This window comes from Saccopteryx leptura, chromosome 3 (assembly GCF_036850995.1).
Source record: "Saccopteryx leptura isolate mSacLep1 chromosome 3, mSacLep1_pri_phased_curated, whole genome shotgun sequence".
NCBI lineage: Eukaryota > Metazoa > Chordata > Mammalia > Chiroptera > Emballonuridae > Saccopteryx > Saccopteryx leptura.
This window is the reverse complement of record NC_089505.1, coordinates 45,192,036-45,211,143: the sequence shown is the minus strand read 5'-3', so window position 1 is coordinate 45,211,143 and position 19,108 is coordinate 45,192,036. Positions and strand designations below refer to the sequence as shown.

Here is a 19,108-nt window from a genome sequence, read left to right as displayed (position 1 = left end):
GTTTTGTTTGTTTTTTACAATACTTCCTGGAGAACTTCCTCATTCTTTTGTATAACCTTCTTATTTATATATAACTTACATTTAAGAGAAGTACACAAATAATTACAGTAAACATGCCCATTTAACTACCACTGCATAAAAACATAGGGCAGTACTAGCAGACCAGGGCTCTCCTTGTTGCCCCTTCCCAACCACTACCTCTTCCTTCATCCATGAAGGAAACCATGAGTACACACTGAATTCTCAAACACACAGATAGTGTTGCCTGTTTCTGAATGTTAATATAAATGAAATCATACAGTATGCACTCACTCATGTCTGACTTTTGCTTATGCGATTCATTCAGGTTATTTTGTGTAGCTGCTTCATTCACTTTCATTGCTTATACAGTATTCACTAAGCACACCTACCCACATTCTGGAGTCTGGGAGGAAACCTCCGCATCTAAGTTTGCTGAAGAGACTGTCATTAGTTTTCTTCTTTTGTGAGTCTAGTGTTTGTTTTTTTAAAAGGTCGTATTTTGAAATTTAAAACTATGCATTCATTGTGATCTTTCTCAGACCAGAAATCCTCACTCAAATCTTTTTTTATGTTTATTTTATATTTTAGAGAGAGAAAGGGAGAGAGCAAGAGAGAGACAGGAACATTGATCTGTTTCTATATGTGCCCTGACAGGGGGACTGAACCTGCAACATCTGTGCTTTGGGACGACACGAACCAACAGAGTTATTTGGCTGGGGCTCACATACTTTCACTGTAGTAGGAAAGCTGTGATATTCTAGTCCAGTACTGCCCAACAGAATATAATATGAGCTGCGTATGTAATTTTAAATTTTCTAGTAGCCACATTAAAAAAATAATTAACAGGTGAAATAAATTTTTTTAATTTAATATATTCTATTTAACAAATCTAAAATATTATCATTCAAACCATAATAAAAAACTATTAAAATATTACATTCGTCTTTTTTTTTCTTTTTTCCATGTCCACAACTAAACATCCCCAGGTCCCAGGGCAGGAACCCAGAGCCCGGAGCGGTGGAGCTTGCTGTGGCAGCCATCTGGGCCAGCCCTTGCTATGGGGGCAGCAGGGGCTGAATTTGACTTGGCTGCGGCTTAAAGCGTAGATTTTAGCTAGTAAGTAAGCCAATCTCGAAAATGTTGGTGAGACTAAGAAAACCTTTAGGTTAAATGGAAGTTTAGGTTTCTTGTATTTTGTTCCTTTTTGTGGTTCCTGACGTGTAATGAAGATGGAAATACTGTACGCAAGCCGCTAGGAGCCACGTACGAGCAGAATTTCGGTTGCCTTTCCCCAGAAACTGAACTTACAGATTGGAGTGTTCCTGAGTATAGTTAGTACGCAAGCAACACAGTTGAATACCCTTCCCCCACTTTCGTCTTTGCCCTCCGTGGTTTTTTCCACTGGAGGGACCCAGTGGAAAACCGTACTCTTTAAAGCACTGAGGTTAATAGAAGAAAGGAAGGCAACCTCTTCACTTCCCCAACCCCTTGTGGTCAAGAAGGGCACTATCTGGCTTATTGGAATCTTCTTCATGGGGCGTCTCAGACGACTCCGGGGTCGAGGTTGGGCTAACCTTTGGTGAGTCCATTGGAAGTCTAGCCAGAGCCTGAAGCGCCTCCTAGATCCCCACAAAGGGTTGGGGCAAAAGGGGAGCTCGAAACTCTCAAATTGCCACAAAGTAGTCCGGAGAGCTCCATATAGCCCAGAAATAGCGAAAAAAATTCCAAATTCAAACAAAACGTGGAGAAAGGAACAGCTAACGGCCTCACATTCGTCTTTTCATACTGAGCCTTCAAACCCCATTGTGCATTACACTTACAGCACATCTCAATTTGGATCAGCCACATTTCAAGTAAACAGCCATAGCCCAGGATCAGGGTAGCTACTGTATCAGACAGTAAAAGTCTAGCGCTTTTATTATGAATCTGAAGCAGTTATAAATTTCATTAAGATTTACATGCTAAAATAAATAATAGTAATAGACTGTTCTTTAAATACAGCAAACATATAGGCAAAATTAAATCAATCAGAACTTTAAGTTTCCATTGCTTTATAGATGAGTATATAATTGTGTTACACAGTATCTTTCACAAACACTCCAAATAAACTTAGAGAAAAAAACTTACTTGTATGATAAAAACGTCTCATCTATTTAACAAATTGCTAATACAATAAAAATTATAAACATTTAAAATCACCTGTTACTTAAACAATGTTCAGTACACCTTGCTCTTTTACAGTACAAGTAAGCCTGGTCTAGAAAATGATTAGTAAAAAAAACAAAAAAAACCCCACAAACAAACAAACAAAAACAAAAGAAAAGAAAAAAACAAACAAACAAAAAACAACTATAGGGCTTTATGGTCTTTGAAACAATCACAAAAACAAAATAAAAATTTATGTGTTTTTGAACAACATGTAGCTTATGCTAAAGTGAGTCTACCCAGAAATATATTGTTTAAAATGAGCCATTTAATCTATAAAAACCCTTATCTCTTTTTTTCATTACATTGACTTCCATTCTTCTGTATTTGTCTTCCTATTTCTTTGTGGTTTTGTCTAATATATTGCTCTCCATTATTTCCTATAAACTGGAAGTTAGATCTAAAGGCTTAATTAGCTTTAAATCTTGGTGGCAAAAGGTATATTGTATCTCAAAACATATATTGTCTGCTTGTCCCATTACGATTTGTTTTTTTAACCAAAAATCCTATGATTACTGAGTAAAAACTTGTAGAGTTAAGAAAGAAGTTAAACAGACAGTCATTAATTAATTTCACTGGCCAATATTCAAATCAGAAATGACTGTATTCTAAAAGGACAAAAAAAACCAGAGAAGAGTGCAGGTCTTTTGAAAGTGGCCACAATAAACATAGACAGTTAAGTGAAATAATTTCTCAAGAGGTTGTTCAAATTTTTAAAAAATTTAAAATTCTTTACAAAGAGATGATGCAGGTATCAAAAAGTTCAAAGCACAATTTGGGGGGTGGGGGGTGGGAACAAGACAAGTATTTAGAATTCACTCTAAAATTAGTAATATTTAGGTAACTCTTACCTATAAGTTTATCTGACTTTGGCTGCTGAGAAGTTAATCTTTAGTAAATATGTCTATATTACAAAACTCCATATTTTATTTAATGGTTACCCTCCTAATATCACAGATTTTTAGAATTCAAAGAGATCTTAGAGAACATAAAGACTATGCTTCTGGCCTGACCAGGCAGTGGTGCAGTGGATAGAGCGTCAAACTGTGATGCGGAGGACCAAGGTTCGACACTCCGAGGTCGCCAGCTTGAGCTCAGGCTCATCTGGTTTGAGCAAAGCTCACCAGCTCGGATCCAAGGTCACTGGCTCAAGCAAGGGGTTGCTAGGTTTGCTGTGGCCCCACGGTCAAGGCACATATGAGAAAGCAATCAATGAACTAAGGTGTCACAACACGCAACAAAAAACTAATGATTGATGCTTCTCATCTCTCCGTTCCTGTCTGTCTGTCCCTGTCTATCCCTCTCTCTCTGTCTCCGAAAATAAAATAAAAAAAGATTATGCTTCTGACAATTAATACTGAGATAATAAACCCAAGGCCTATCAAAGCTGCTTTTATATTTCGGGCTACTCAATCTGTCAGTGGCAAAAGAGCACTTTGAACCCAATTCTACTCCCAAGGCAAGGCAGTAGAAGTGTTATTAAGCAGTAAGCCATAAGGAAAAATGTTTCTATAACATGTATGTTTAACTTACTAACAATATGCACAGCTACCACAAAGCAAGCATCCACTTACCATATGGCAGGTATGCATATCATACATTATCCGTAATTCTTATCAGACTCAAAACTGGAAGTCAGAATTAAGCAATTCGCCCAAGATCACACAGCTTCAGTAAGACTCAAAACCAGCTGCACCATAAAAAAGCAAGAGCAACTTTCATTTCCCTGTTTTACCTTGTACCTTGGCCACACTGTAACTAGCAAAGAGTGAAATTTAAAAGAAAACAGCTGATTTTGACTTTGAATTCTTAAATTTTCAAGTGATATCCAAAAAACGTTTTAAAAATCAAAACCAAAAACATTTAAAAACTATATTACATATAGACTCTATTAAGGAATACAATCTTTTCCCTTTTCTACATTTGATTCTGCAGACTCACTCACAAAATATAACTGACGATCAAGCCATCCTTTCCTAAAAACTCATTTAGAATAAAATGATCTATTCTAGGAGGACCTCTGGGTATTAAGACCATGGCTTTCACTTCACCCAAGCCATTAAATCAACCACTGGTGAGATTTTCTAAAGTAACGATTTTCAAACTGTGGTCCCTGGATCACAACTATCAGCTGGAATAGAGCCGGGAGACGGATGAAAACTCAGGCCATAACGTGTAAAGTAGGAACAAAATATCGTCAAGAATGCAAAAGACAGAGAGGCAGTTATTTAAACAACATTATAGGATTATCATCACCATTTATTTGTATTTAATGTAGTCATTACTATTCTTTTTCTTATCTCACACTCTCAAAATATCCAAAATTTTCCATCCAGATAATTCCTTCCTAATAGAACTCTTAACTCCTGGATTCCACTCTGTGGCACCAAAATAAAAGTAATTTTTTATTCGGTTTCCTATTATTCCACTTTGCAAGACCTTAATCTTCTGTCTATATAATCCTTGAAAAATATACAAGAGCTGTACTGTTGTTTTCTTTCTAAACATGAACTAGTATTTTTTTTAACCCTCTTATGGATAATACTGGCAATTACTGGCAAGACATCTTATTTTGCATATGAAGAAACTGAGGCCCAAAAAGATTGAGTTGCCCCAATGGGATCAAAACTCAAATCTCCTGACAGCCTTTGTCATTCTGAGAGTAATAGGAAAAATGGTAGGGAAACAGTCCATGTGAATGCACATTACCAAATCTCACAAATACACACAAATCTAAGAAAGAGCCCCACACATGCAAACACAACATACTTCACATGTGCTGCGTGCACACATGCACAGAACACACACACACACACACACAAGAATTCATATGCATAAACAGACATGAAGATACACAGAAATGGCCCTGACCAGTGACTCAGTGAATAGAGCATTTGCCTTAGTCAGGCATATGGATGTCCTGGGTTCAATTACCAGTCAGGTCACACAGAAGTAACCATCTGCTTTTCCTCCCTCTCTCTCCCCCTCCCACAGTCAGTGACTTGATTGGTTCAAGTGCAGCCCCATGTGGCAAGGATAGCTCCATCCAGGTGCAGCAGCCTCAGGTGCTAAAAATAGCTCAGTACTCAAGCATCAGCCCAAGATGGGGATGCCAGGTGGATCCCAGTACGGACGCGTGCGGGAGTCTGCCTCACTATCTCTCCTCCTTTCTCTCTCTCTCTCTCTCTCTCTCACACACACACACACACACACACAGACACACACAAAGATACACAGACACACATGTACATAAAAGCACACATTCCCCCAATTTGTTTAAGAATTACAAAGAAAATAGTTCATTCCATATAGTTTAACTATAAGAGCCATAGCACAGAAAGCTGTTGATAAAGATGTAAATATTATTTCATATCTACCTGTAAATGTTTCCAAACCTTTTGGGGGGGAAGAACAACTGTGTGTTCCTCCTCCCCAAGTCAAATCTCTGTCCATCACCATTTAACCCCCATACCCTTCTCCACTCCTCACACCCAGCAATCAACACACTCTTGTCCGTGTCCATGAGTTGTTTTTGTCCTTTTTTGCTCAATCCCTCCAAACCGCTCAGCCAGCACTCCCCACACCAACTGTCAGCCTGCTCTCAACTAGGAATCTGTCTCTATTTTGTTTGTTAGTTAATTTTGTTCATTAGATTCCACACAGGAGTGAAATCGTATGGTACTTGTCTTTCTCTGACTGGTTTATTTTACTTAGCATAATGATCTCCAGGTCCATCCATGCTATCATGAAAGGTATATTTCCTTCTTTTTTATGGCCAAGTGATATTCTATTATGTAAATATACCATAGCTTTTTTATCCACCTGTCTCCTGATAGGCATTTTTGCTTCCTCCAAATCTTTGCTATTGTAAATAATGTAGCAATGAACAAAGGGGTGCATATGTTCATTCAAATTAGTGTTTTGGGTTTCTTTGGATGAATTCCCAGAAATAAAATCACTGGGTCAAAAGGCAGTTCCATTTTTAATTTTCTGAGGTAACTCTATACTGCTTTCCACAGTAGCTGTACCAATCTGTATTTCCAAAAACAGTGCACAAGGGTTCCCTTTTCTCCACACCTCTGCAAACACTTGTTAATTTATTGATGATAGCCATTCTGACAAGTCTGAGGTGATATCTCAAATTTGCATTTCTCTGATGATTAGTGATGCTGAGCATCTTTTCATCTGTCTATTGGCCATCTGTACGTCCTCTTTGGAGAAGTGTCTATTCAGGTCCTCCTTTGCCCATTTTTAAACTGGATTGTTTTTTCGTGTTAAGTTCTATAAATTCTTTATAAACTTTACATATTAACACCTTATCAGATGTATTGGCGAACATGTCTGCCTATTCAGTGGGTTATTTTCATTCTGTTGATGGTTTTCTTTGCTGAGCAAAACCTTTTTTTTTTTTGTTTCCCTTGCCTGATACATCAGAAAAAAATATAGATAAAATAAATGTCTGAGATTTTACTACCTACATTTTCTTCTAGAATTTTTATGGTTTTGATCTAATTTTGAAGTCTTTAATAGGTTTTGAGTTTATTCTTGTATATGGTGTAAGAAGGTGGTCTATTTCTTTTTGGGTTTTTTTTTGTTTGTTTGTTTGTTTGGTTTTTTTGCACATATCTGTCCAGTGTTCCCAACACCATTTATTGAATAAACTATCTTTATACTATTGTATGTTTTGGCCTCCTTTGTCAAATATTAATAACTATAAAAGCATGAGTTTATTTCTGGGCTCTCTGTTCTGTTCCACTGCTCTGTTTTTAGGACAGTGACATGCTGTTTTGATTACTATTGCCTTATATATAGTATGATAACAGGTAGTGTGATTCTTTCTCAACATTGCTCTTCCTACTTGGCGGGTTTTGTGGTTCTATATAACTTTCTGGAATATCTGTTCTAGTTGTGTGAAATACACCACTGGTATCTTGATAGGAATTGAGCTGAATCTATAGGTTGCTTTGGGTAGTACGGACACTTTAATGATGTTCATTCTTCCTATCCATGAACACAGTCCATGCTTCTACTTATTTGTGTCTTCATTAACTTATTTCTTTAGTGTCTTATAATTTTCCAAGTACAGGTTTTTAATATCCTTGGTTAAATTTATTTCTAGGCAGTTTATTCTTTTTGAAGCAATTGTGAACGGGATTGTTTTCTTAGTTTCCCTTTCAGATAGTTCATTATTGGTTTATAAATATGCAACTGATTTCTAAACATTTATTTTGTATACAGCTACTTTACTGAATTCTTTTATGATCTAGTAGTTTTTTGTGAAATCTTTAGGGTTCTCTATAAACAGTATCATCTCATCAGCCAATAAGAACAGTTTTACTTCTTCCTTCCCAATTTGGATTCTTTTTATTTCTTCTTCTTATCTGATTGCTGTGGCTAGGACTTCCAGTAATGTGTTGAATAAGAGTGGTGAAAGTGGACATCCCTTTCTTGTTCCCGATCTTAAGGGAAATACTTGTAGTTTTTGCCCATTAAATATGATGTTGGCTGTGGGTTTGTTCCATCTTTTGTTTTAAAGTATGTGTATAAAGGGTAATCAAAAGAAACAATTGTACTTTTATATGTCTATATGTTTTTTATGTTTGAAATACCATTTTGGATGAAAAGTATAGCAATTTAAATCTCTAGCAATTATACCATTTCTAAAATTTATTATATATACCTACCAACTTCCTAAAAGGCTTTAAAACTCATAAGGAATACAAGTAAAAAATAAAAATCTGATAGAGATGATAGGATATCACTACAAACAAATACTAAATTTATTACAGTTTATTAATGAGTATTAAATTTAATACTGAGTGTCCTAAAAGGAAAACCTTTATAGATTATACAATTCTCTTTTTCTCATTAAAAAAAGCAATGCCATTTTACCTGGTGAGACTGGCTTTTTTATTTCCTGGAACTAAACTTTTAAAAGGAGGTATCATCAAGATTCTTTTTTTTTTAATGTTTATTTTATTGATTTTAGAGAGAGGACAGGGGAGTGGAAGACTGGAACATCAATCTGTTCCCGTACATGCCTGACCAGGGATAGAACTGTCAACCTCTGTGCTTCGGGACGATGCTCTAACCAACTGAGCATCCAGTAAGGGCACACAGAGATTCTCATATAAGTGATCCTAAACTACCTGACACTCAGCAAAGACATAACCATTCTTCACAGGGCCTTTTTTCTTATGACAAAAGTCAAGGGGAAAATGCAACTAATGAAAGCATTTTGATCCCTTTCTTTTTTCTACTCCTTCAAAATAGCAGAACAAAGTCTTAGAGTTCATTTAATTTAACTCAATCCGTTCCTAAAGAATCTTCCTCTATTTTCTCTTTTCTCCCTCTGTCTGAGGTGGTTAATGTTGCTCCTACTATTCAAGATTATAGAATGTCATTGAGTTCTATTCTAAAACAAAGACTATGGCCAAACAGAAAATATATTCAAAGGTCAAATATGAAAACCCTCGCTGTCCCTCAAGATAGGAAATAAATTCCTTTTTATTACAAGTCAGCTCTTGAAACAATCTACTCATTTGCTTTATGAAAGTTCTGTGAGAAAACTCCACCTACTTACTTAAATTTCCTCTATCCAAGCATAACAATCACTAACTCCATCTGTCATTATTTCTCCCCAAACTGTTCTGCAGTTCAAGACAAGCAAACATATTTTTACATTCAGTCTCCAATAGCATCACATATTCATTCAACGAGAATTTATTAAGCATTAAATATATACCAAGGATGCCTGACCTGTGGTGGCGCAATAGATAAAGCAGGGGTCCCCAAACTTTTTACACAGGGGGCCAGTTCACTGTCCCTCAGACCGTTGGAGGGCCGAACTATAAAAAAAAAAACTATGAACAAATCCCTATGCACACTGCACATATCTTATTTTAAAGTGAAAAAAAAAAAAAAAAACGGGAACAAATACAATATTTAAAATAAAGAACAAGTAAATTTAAATCAACAAACTGACCAGTATTTCAATGGGAACTATGCTCCTCTCACTGACCACCAATGAAAGAGGTGCCCCTTCCGGAAGTGTGGCGGGGGCTGGATAAATGTCCTCAGGGGGCCGCATGTGGCCCGTGGGCCGTAGTTTGGGGACCCCTGAGATAAAGCATTGACCTAGAATGCTAAGGTTGCCAGTTCGAATACCCAGGCTTGCCTGGTCAAGGCACATATGAGAAGCAACTGCTTCTCCCCCTTCCCTTCTGTCTCTCTTTCTCTCCTCTCTCTAAAATCAATAAATAAAATCTTTCAAAAAATGTATACGGTAAGCACTGGGCTGGGTTCCGGGGATACAATGGTAGACAAAACAAATGTGGATCCTGCCCTGCAAAGTTCGGGGTGGCCTTGTGCAGGAGGCAGCTTATAAAGATAACAACTGGCATATATAATAGCAGCATTACATGAGCCATGCACTGTTTTGAACATATTTATATTTCAATTGCCTTAGTCCTCACAATACTCCTGAGACATAATTTTTGTATAGAGAAGGAAACAGAAGCTTGGAGAGGTTAGCTAACTTGTCCAAGGTCATTACAAAGCCTGAGATACATATAATTACCAACTGTAATGAGCCATATGAAAGAAACTAAAAGAAGAGAACCACTGTGGTGGGAGTGTATGGTTATCTATCTGAGAAGTGTCTGGTTATTATAAGAGCAGTTCTCATCGGTCTGTGGGATCTTTTCAGAAGATCCAAAAGTCAAAACTGTTCTCAGCATAATAAAACATTGGTTGCCTTTTTCACTGTGTTGACATTTGTACTGAAGATGCAAAAGCAACAATAAGTAACATGCTGCCATTTTAGTACAAATCAGTGCAGTGGCACCAGACTGTACCAGCAGTCACTACACTCTTTACTATGCACTCACAATTTTTTTAAAAAGCTCATTTAACAATGTCCTTGATGGCCTGACCAGGCGGTGGTGCAGTGGACAGAGCGTCGAACTGGGATGCCGAGGACCCAGGTTCAAGACCCCGAGGTCACCAGCTTGAGCGCGGGCTCATCTGGTTTGAGTGAGGCTCACCAGCTTGGACCCAAGGTCGCTGGCTCGAGCAAGGGGTTACTCGGTCTGCTGAAGGCCCACGGTCAGGGCACATATGAGAAAGCAATCAATGAACAACTAAGGTGTCACAACGCGCAACGAAAAACTAATGATTGATGCTTCTTATCTCTCCGTTCCTGTTTGTCCCTGCCTATCCCTCTCTGTCCCTGTCTGACTCTCTCTCTGTCTCTGAAAAAGAAAAAAAAAAAAGAAAAAAAAGAATGTCCTTGATGAAACAGTAAAAATTATTGACTTTTAAAAATCTTGACCCTGAGTACATGTCTTTTTAATATCTGGTGTGAGGAAATGGGAAGTATGCACAAAGTATATCTACTGCTTATCAAACTACGTTATTTCAAGGAAACGATACCATTGCTTGAGTTGCAAGTTGAACATTTTTTTGTGTGTGTGTAACACTATTTTTATTTAAAAGAAGAACAATGGTTCTTAAGATTAATACACTTGGCAGACACATTCTTGAGAATAAATAGTTATTTCAAGGAAAACAACTGATAACATTTGTTGCCAATGACAAAATAAGTTGTGCTTTCAAGGGAGAAGTACAATTTTGTTAAGCCTGAGTTCATCTCCAACACTTAAAGATTTTCCTGATGAGAAAAATACTAACAAATTTATTTTCTGACATTGCATATGAAATGTGTTAACATTTGGAAGATCTGCATAACTCAGTAAACCAATACTTTCAAAATGACCACTGTATGCTGCTAAAATCATGTCTGGGTAAAAGATCCATTCAAAGACTGAATAGATAAATCAATGTATTTTGATTCAATAGTGCAGGAGTCCCCAAACTATGGCCCGCGGGACGCATGCAGCCCCCTGAGGCCATTTATCCGGCCCCCGCCACACTTCCGGAAGGGGCATCTCTTTTATTGGTGGTCAGTGAGAGGAGCACAGGATGCAGATGCATCCTGGAGTACTGTATGTGGCGCTGCTGCAAAGTGCGGTGTCGCTCACGTACAGTACTACTTCCAGTGACGCGGGACGCACGCATCACGGCTCCAGAAGCGCGTCATATCACTTGTTATGGCTAGCAGTAACAAATATGGAAGCGACATTGACCATCTCATTAGCCAAAAGCAGGCCCATAGTTCCCATTAAAATACTGGTCAGTTTGTTGATTTAAATTTACTTGTTCTTTATTTTAAATATTGTATTTGTTTTTTTACTTTAAAATAAGATATGTGCAGTGTGCATAGGGATTTGCTCATAGTTTTTTTTTATAGTCCAGCCCTCCAACGGTCTGAGGGACAGTGAACTGGCCCCCTGTGTAAAAAGTTTGGGGACCCCTGCAATAGTGTATAGAAAGTTCATGGGTAGAGTTTCAGACCCCAAACTGTAACTAACCTTAAGAAACTACCTTACTATCAAAGAAGAAAATCTATAACTATCTGAAAAAGATATTAATGTATTCCTTTCTTATCCAACTACAAACTTTTGTGAGGACAAATTTTCTCCCCATATTATACCAAAGTCACACATCACAACTGTTAGAAATATGGAAGCAGATGTGAGAATTAAGCCAGCTGTCTCCTATTGAGCCAGATATTTTTGGAAAATTTGAAAATGTAAAAACAATGCTACTATTTCTAACTAATATTTTTGACTATGCACTTATTTTCTTCATTAAAAATGATATTTTTATTTATATGTAATGGCTTATTGTTGCTATTGTTACAATATAATAAATATTTAAAGTTTTCTCAGTTTTAATATCTAACACAGTAAATTCCAGTAGATACAGCCCACATTAAAAAATAACCACAATAAAAATGCTATTTTAGGAACTAGTAAATTTGTAGGGTGTAAAGGGTCCTGAAACCAAAAAGTTTGAGAACTGTTGTCTAAGAGATTCTGAAAGAAGGTCCATGTGACTAGACCATATAGAATAAGAGGGAAGCAGTGATGTTGTGAGTTGGAAACCCTGGGCTTGCCCAGTCAAGGTACATATAACAAGCAATCAATCACTGAACAACAAGCCTGACCAGGTGGTGGCGCAATGGATAGAGCGTCGACATAGGATGCTGAGTACCCTGGTTTGAAACCCAGAGGTTGCCAGCATGAGTGTAGGCTCATCTGGATTGAGCATGGGATCCTCCCATGGTCACTGGCTTGAGCACAAGGTCACTGGCTTGGCTGGAGCCTTCCACCCCCAACCCCATCAAAGCAATCAATGAACAACTAAGGGGGTACAACTACAAGTTGATGCTTCTCATTTTCCTTCCCGTCTGTCCCTGTCTGTCCATCTCTCTCTCATTAAAAAAACAAAATATTAAGTGAAGCATCTATAAGTTGGTACTTCTCATTCCCCATCTCTCTCTCTCTCTCTCTCACTCTGTAAAATCAATAAAAACAATTTTTTTTAAAAAAAAAAGAGGAAAAAATAGGAAGATATGTCATTGGAGATTCATCCTACAGATCCTACAGATCATGTCAGCCATAATAAGGAATTCGAATTTTATTCAAAGTACAATTGAAAAATTTTAAACAGACTGACATGATCAAATTTATGTTTTTAAAAAGGCAGCTGTGCCTGACTGGTGGTGGAACAGTGGATAGAGCGTCAACATGGGGCACTGAGGTCCCAGGTTCAAAACCCCAAGGTCACTGGCTTGAGCGCAAGCTCATACAGCTTGAGCGTGGGGTCACAGGCTTGAGCAAGGGGTCACTGACTTGGCTGCAGCCCCCGGGTCAAGGCACATATGAGAAGAAATCAATCAACAACTAAAGTGCTGAATTACGAGTTAATACTTCTCATCTCTCTCCCCCCGTCTCTCTCTTTCTCCTCCTAGCTACAAAATAAAAAATAAATTAAAAAAGCAGCTGTACATAAGAGCCAGCATGAATGAACTAGGGATGGCAGATCTGATATACAGAAATAGTGATAAATCTGTGATGTATTTTAAAGTACTTTGGCCCTGGCTGGATAGCTCAGTTGGTTGCAGCATCAGTCCAACAGGTAAAGGTGGCCAATTTGATCCCCATTCAGGGCACATACAGAAGTAGATCAATGTTTCTGTCTTTCTCTCTCCTTCTCTCTTTGAAATCAATCAATAAAAAATAATTTAAAAAAATAAAGTACTTTGATATTAACCTCAAAATGAAGTTCCAAACAATATAAAATGTTTTTGTTTCCATTTTAATATTTAATGTTTCCTGTTTCCATTTTAACAATAAAACTGAAGGTGGGGGTGAGAAGAATCAACCTACCCAATATTTTAGAAATGTCACAAGTACACTAAATCCATACTTGATATTCTTATATAATGTTTAACATTATTTTTAGCCAGTTTCAAATTTTTCTTAAAATGGAATACCATGAAATATTAACTCACAAATCTTATCCTTATAAGTTACAAACCAAGGGAATAAATGAACCTGAAGATTCAGTCATTCAATAGTATAGCAGGCACTGTGTTAGACACTATAGATAGAGTCAACAAGATAAGACACTCTCTCAGCTCTCATGGAACTTGTATTACAAAATGATTATTGGTGATCTTTGAGGATTCAAGGCAGAACACTAGAAGTGTTTCAAATAATTTAATTCATTCAGATAAACACATATTGAGCATATACTGTATGCCAGGATCTAGAGACAAAAAGATATGACTAAGACAGGGATTCTGCCCTAAGACTTTCACTACCTAGTAGACAGAACTTTAAAAAATGTACTTCTGATTATGATGTTGAATGTTGTAAGCACTATTATAGAGACATGTGTGATGCACAAATTCAAAAATAAATGGAGTCAGTCACAAAGGAGAAAATGTTTACCAGCGTGTTGAATGAGAATCAGCTAATACGAGTAGGGAAAAGGAAAGGTCTGAGATAGGAATCCCCTAGCACAGGGGTCCCCAAACTACGGGCCCGCGGGCCACATGTGGCCCCCTGAGGCCATTTATCCAGCCCCCACCGCACTTCCAGAAGAGGCACCTCTTTCATTGGTGGTCAGTGAGAGGAGCATAGTTCCCATTGAAATACTGGTCAGTTTGTTGATTTAAATTTACTTGTTCTTTATTTTAAATATTGTATTTGTTTTTTTACTTTAAAATAAGATATGTGCAGTGTGCATAGGGATTTGTTCATAGTTTTTTTTTATAGTCCAGCCCTCCAACGGTCTGAGGGAAAGTGAACTGGCCCCCTGTGTAAAAAGTTTGGGGACCCCTGCCCTAGCAGGTGACAAAGGGATATAAGTAGGTCAGAAAGGTTGGTGTTTAATGTGTGAGTTTCAAATTTTTAATTTTAAAAAAGAGGTTAAACATCATTTCTGTAACCTACATATAAATCAACCTGATATCCATACTCAAAGAAATTACTCACTACTCAATATGGTTTAGAAGCATTTTAAAGGAAAAAGTAAACAACTCCTAGAAACCAAAATGGGTTCATAAAGAGATATTGTTACCCCCTAAAATCATCTTCACAAAGCACATAACAGTTCTGGTAAGTTCACCTAAACATAGTCCTGATCCTCAAAGAGCTTACTTTCCACTGCTAGAGAGCTGTGGTAACGACAAGTACTGTACGCACGATGTAACAAATCTAACAGACCAAGTGAGTTCAAGGTGTTATGACAGCCTCTTCCGATAGAGAGCAGAGAGGAGTGGGGTGAGGAAAGCCTTCACAGAGACGGTGATGTAAGTGGTATCCTGAAAGTGGGTGTTGGTTACTGTAAATAAAGGGGACAGAGAAGGCATTATAGACAAAAGCCTATGTCAAAGTAGAGATGCCACAAAGAGGAAGGCCTATTTACAGGACTGCCAATACACCAGTTTGAGGCAAACGTAGCTAAGAAGGTGTGAAAAAACTAAGGACAGACAGACTGGGCACTGGTCACCATGCTAGAGTTTGAATTTTAGCCAACAAGAAATAGGGAGGTATAAAAAAAAGATGACAATATCAGAGTTGCCTTTTTTGACATGAATCATTAAAATGAAACATTTTAGAATGATTTTGACAACTAGAAGATGGTTTGAAGGGGGTAAGAAGCAATTAGGAGACTGTTAGGAATACCCAAGAAAGGAAAGGGACCTGCACAATCTCCTAAATTCAACTCATTATCTTTCCTGCCAGACTTGATCCTCCTGGTGAATGGTACGTAAAGAGAATTGTAAAAGTCTCTTAGGGCTGTCATAACAAAACCCCACAAACTGGTGGCTTAAAAGAACAAATATTTATTCTCTCACAGTTCAGGATGCCAGGAACCCAAAATCAAGATGCTGGCTGGGCTGGTTCCTTCTGAAGACCCTGAACAAGAAACTGTCCCATGTCCATCTCTCAGCTTCTGGTGGCAGCCAGCAAATACTGGCATTTCTTGGCTTGTAGACCTGTCACTATAAACTCTGATTCCATCATCACATAGCCTTCTTCTCTGTGTGTCTGTATGTCCTCTGAGTTTCTTTTATCAGGACACTTTCTTTGAATTTAGGGCCCACTCTAATCTGCTAGGATTTTATCTCTAACCTTACATTAATTACATCTGCAAAGACCCCACTTCCAAATGAGGACACATTCTGAGGTTCTAGGTGGACATAAATTTGGAGAGACAATACTGAACCTGCTACAGGCATCAACCAATGCATTTCCCAAACAGATATATGGTGTCATCCCTAACCCTCCTCTTCCTCATCCTCTGCAACTATAATACATTATCAAATCCTGTTTCGACTTCTTTTGTTTTTTAAGATTTTATTTATTCAATTTTCAGAGAGGAGAGAGAGAGAGAGAGAGAGAGAGAGAGAGAAGGGGAGGAAGAACAGAAAGCATCAAGGCAAGCCTGGGGTTTCGAACCAGCAACCTCAGTGTTCCAGGCTGACGCTTTATCCCACTGCACCACCACAGGTCAGGCCTGTTTCTACTTCTTTAACTGAAGATTATCTCTTGCCTAACCAGGTGGAGGCGCAGTGGATAGAGCGTTGGACTGGGATCAGGAGGACCCAGATTCGAGACCCCGAGGTCGCCAGCTTGAGCGTGGGCTCATCTGGTTTGAGCAAAGCTCACCAGCTTGGACTCAAGGTCACTGGCTTGAGCAAGGTGTTACTCGGTCTGCTGAAGGCCCGCGGTCAAGGCACACATGAGAAAGCAATCAATGAACAACTAAGCTGTCGCAACGAAAAACTAATGATTGATTCTTCTCATCTCTCTCCATTCCTGTCTGTCTGTCCCTCTCTCTGACTCTGTCTCTGTAAAAAAATAAATAAAAGATTATCTCCTTTTCTTCATTTCTATTACTACTTTCATTTCAAGACAACAATCTTGTCTATATAAGGTGACCAATCATCCCCCTTTAGGGAGGACAGTCTTTCTTTTGTAAGTTTCATCCTCCTTCAAAAAGTGACCTCCTACATGTCCTCCTTTTCAATATTGGAAGACCAATCTATAAATGTATTCAATCGATGCAGAGTTGATCCATTTCGTGTGATGTGATATATATGTATCTGACATGACGATTCGTAAGGATCAGTATAGTGCAGCAAGACGCGATTATGAGTACTCATAATATTATCTAAATGAGTACTTTTTTCTTACAATTATTAAAAATTAACAGGCATGTAAGCATAATTACAATATAAAATATTACAAATGTTTTTATTATGCATTTTTCATATTATATTATATATATTATTGTTGCAATGAATAAAATGTTTCTTTTATTTACGATATTGTTTTCTTCCATTTATTTTTGTCCTCCTTTTCATTGTAAAAAAGTTGGTCACCTTACTATACAGCAAACGCCTTGCTACAGCACTGGATGAACTCAATCAATTATTACTGTCATTACTCTGCCTATTACTAAACAAGAATTGCTGAAGAAAGTCACACAACAAGGCAGACTGGTTGTACCATGAATCTATGATAATTAACTCCAAATAAGTCAACAACATTGCCTGGCAGTCCTACCTCTCTGGCCAACTGGCTCTGCCACTCTGCTATAACTATTTCAAATCTTTCTCACTCCCCTACAGCTCTTACTTTCACCCACTTTCAGCAGTTGTTCTGGTTCCTATTTTACAGAGAATAAAGAAACCATCATAGAAAACCTCCCCGAACCTCCCATCTTCTGCTCTCATCATCTCTCCTTTTGCTCTAAGTAGTAATAGCTGTCCTTTCAACATTAGGCCATTCTCTCTACATGTATTTTGGATCTCTTCTTCATTCAGGAACTGACCAATTATCCATCTCTTTCTCTAAGAATATTCAGCTTTCCCCTAGACTAGATGATTCCTACTGGCTTATAAATATGTTAAAGTTTACTTTTTCATTTAAAAACAAAATGAAAATAATACCTCCCTTGAACGCCACACTCTTCCTTCCAGCTACAGATCCAGCCACACTCACTAACTATTTCTACCTGCTTTTCTCACTACCTCCTTCTTCTCCCACCAGACCTAAATAAATGTGTCTTTGGACAGACTGATTTCTTTAGTTTTGCAATCTCAGGCCCCTTACTTAATTCCTGTAAAATGGGAATAATACTATTAAACCTGCTCCACAGGGCTGTTGTGAGAATTAGATAAATCTATATATGTAAAAGACATAGGACTGTAATTAAAGAAGGACATGATACTATCGTGTTTACCCTACTAAGTTTTCCAAAGAGCTTTGATCAAATTCCACGAAATAATTCATGCATGCAGTATGTCTGTGTGCAACAAGACACTGATCTGAAATTGTTAAAAATAATCAGGACTGTATCTGTCTGGTGATATGCAAATCCAGTTTATCAATGTGAAGGTAGACCTAAAAACTCAAAACATTAAAAGGTGGGCTAAAGTATTCTTATGACAGAATCTCTGACTTCAAGTCTTAGGTTAATGTATGAACAAGTAGGCTGATGTCATTAGTTCCTCCTCATATAGTAGAAGAGAATGAAGGGACCCACGGAGACCCACCCGTCGATCTACACCCCTTTTTCTACTCCAACTTCACCTCATTCCTTTCCTTCATACATATTTCCCGTCACATTTGAGGCCCAAGATGCCCAGTGGGCAGTTTTCTAGTCGTTCCACTGATGTGTCAAATGGGATCTAACGACTGGGTTTGAACGCCACCCGCTCCAGCGCCCAAAGCTCACCTCTAGCTTGTGGTTGATTTGGGACACAGTTTGGACTTTGTGGCAAAGCTGCGCAAAGCAGGAGCTCAGGCTGGTCATCTTCTGTCGCCCCTCGTAAGTGATGTCCGCCTGGTCCGGATCGATCTCTCCCAGGAGCAGATCCACATCCACGAAAGCTTTGTCGAACTCCTTCTCCAGCACCTCCAGCCACCGGAACATGGACACCCCACCCGGGGAGACCCCCAGGGCGCAAGAGGCGCCCCCTGGTCCCCCTCCGGCTCCTGCCGGGCACGGGCCGCCCGCGGACATGGCGCCGTCTAGGGCCTCCCCGGACTGCTGCTGAACCCGGCCGCCCACCCTGCGCAAGGGGAACTGCTGGGACTGCGGGGATCCCCGCGCCCGCACGCTGTGTCCGTCCCCTCCCTTCCCCTCGCGCGGCTAACGCCGGCAATGCAACCCCGGAAGGGCACGAGCAGCGAGGCTGAGGTAGCGACCGTGGCACACGGAAAAACCCACTGTCCCACCTCCCTTCCAGCCTAGGATGCGCATGCGTAGTAAGAATTTAGGTATACGCAGGCGGAGGGACGAAATGGGCGGGGCTGGAATGCGACCTTGGCCTATGAAAAGCCTCTGCCGGGGACCGGCCCGTCAGCGGCCATATTGACAACTGGCAAACTTCAGCTTGAATGCCCGAGAAACAGAGGCGCACGGTGCAGGCTTCCCAATTGGAAAGGCCGGCGGA

At 38.9% G+C, this 19,108-nt stretch overlaps 1 protein-coding gene and 1 non-coding gene across 4 annotated transcripts in view; both read right to left on the bottom strand.

Moving 5' to 3' along the window:
- GOPC (golgi associated PDZ and coiled-coil motif containing) overlaps nucleotides 1-18,895 on the bottom strand; it is a 41,514-nt gene extending 22,619 nt beyond the window's left edge. For all 3 annotated transcript variants that reach the window (XM_066373389.1, XM_066373386.1, XM_066373387.1), the window contains exon 1: nucleotides 18,388-18,895. In XM_066373389.1, coding sequence (XP_066229486.1) covers nucleotides 18,388-18,675 — 288 coding nt within the window. In that variant the 5' untranslated portion in view covers nucleotides 18,676-18,895. The remainder of the gene's footprint in view (nucleotides 1-18,387) is intronic.
- LOC136401554 (small nucleolar RNA SNORA5) lies at nucleotides 982-1,114 on the bottom strand. Its single transcript, XR_010750581.1, has one exon. It is a non-coding gene; the product is annotated as a small nucleolar RNA SNORA5 (small nucleolar RNA).
- Nucleotides 18,896-19,108: the final 213 nt, after the last annotated feature.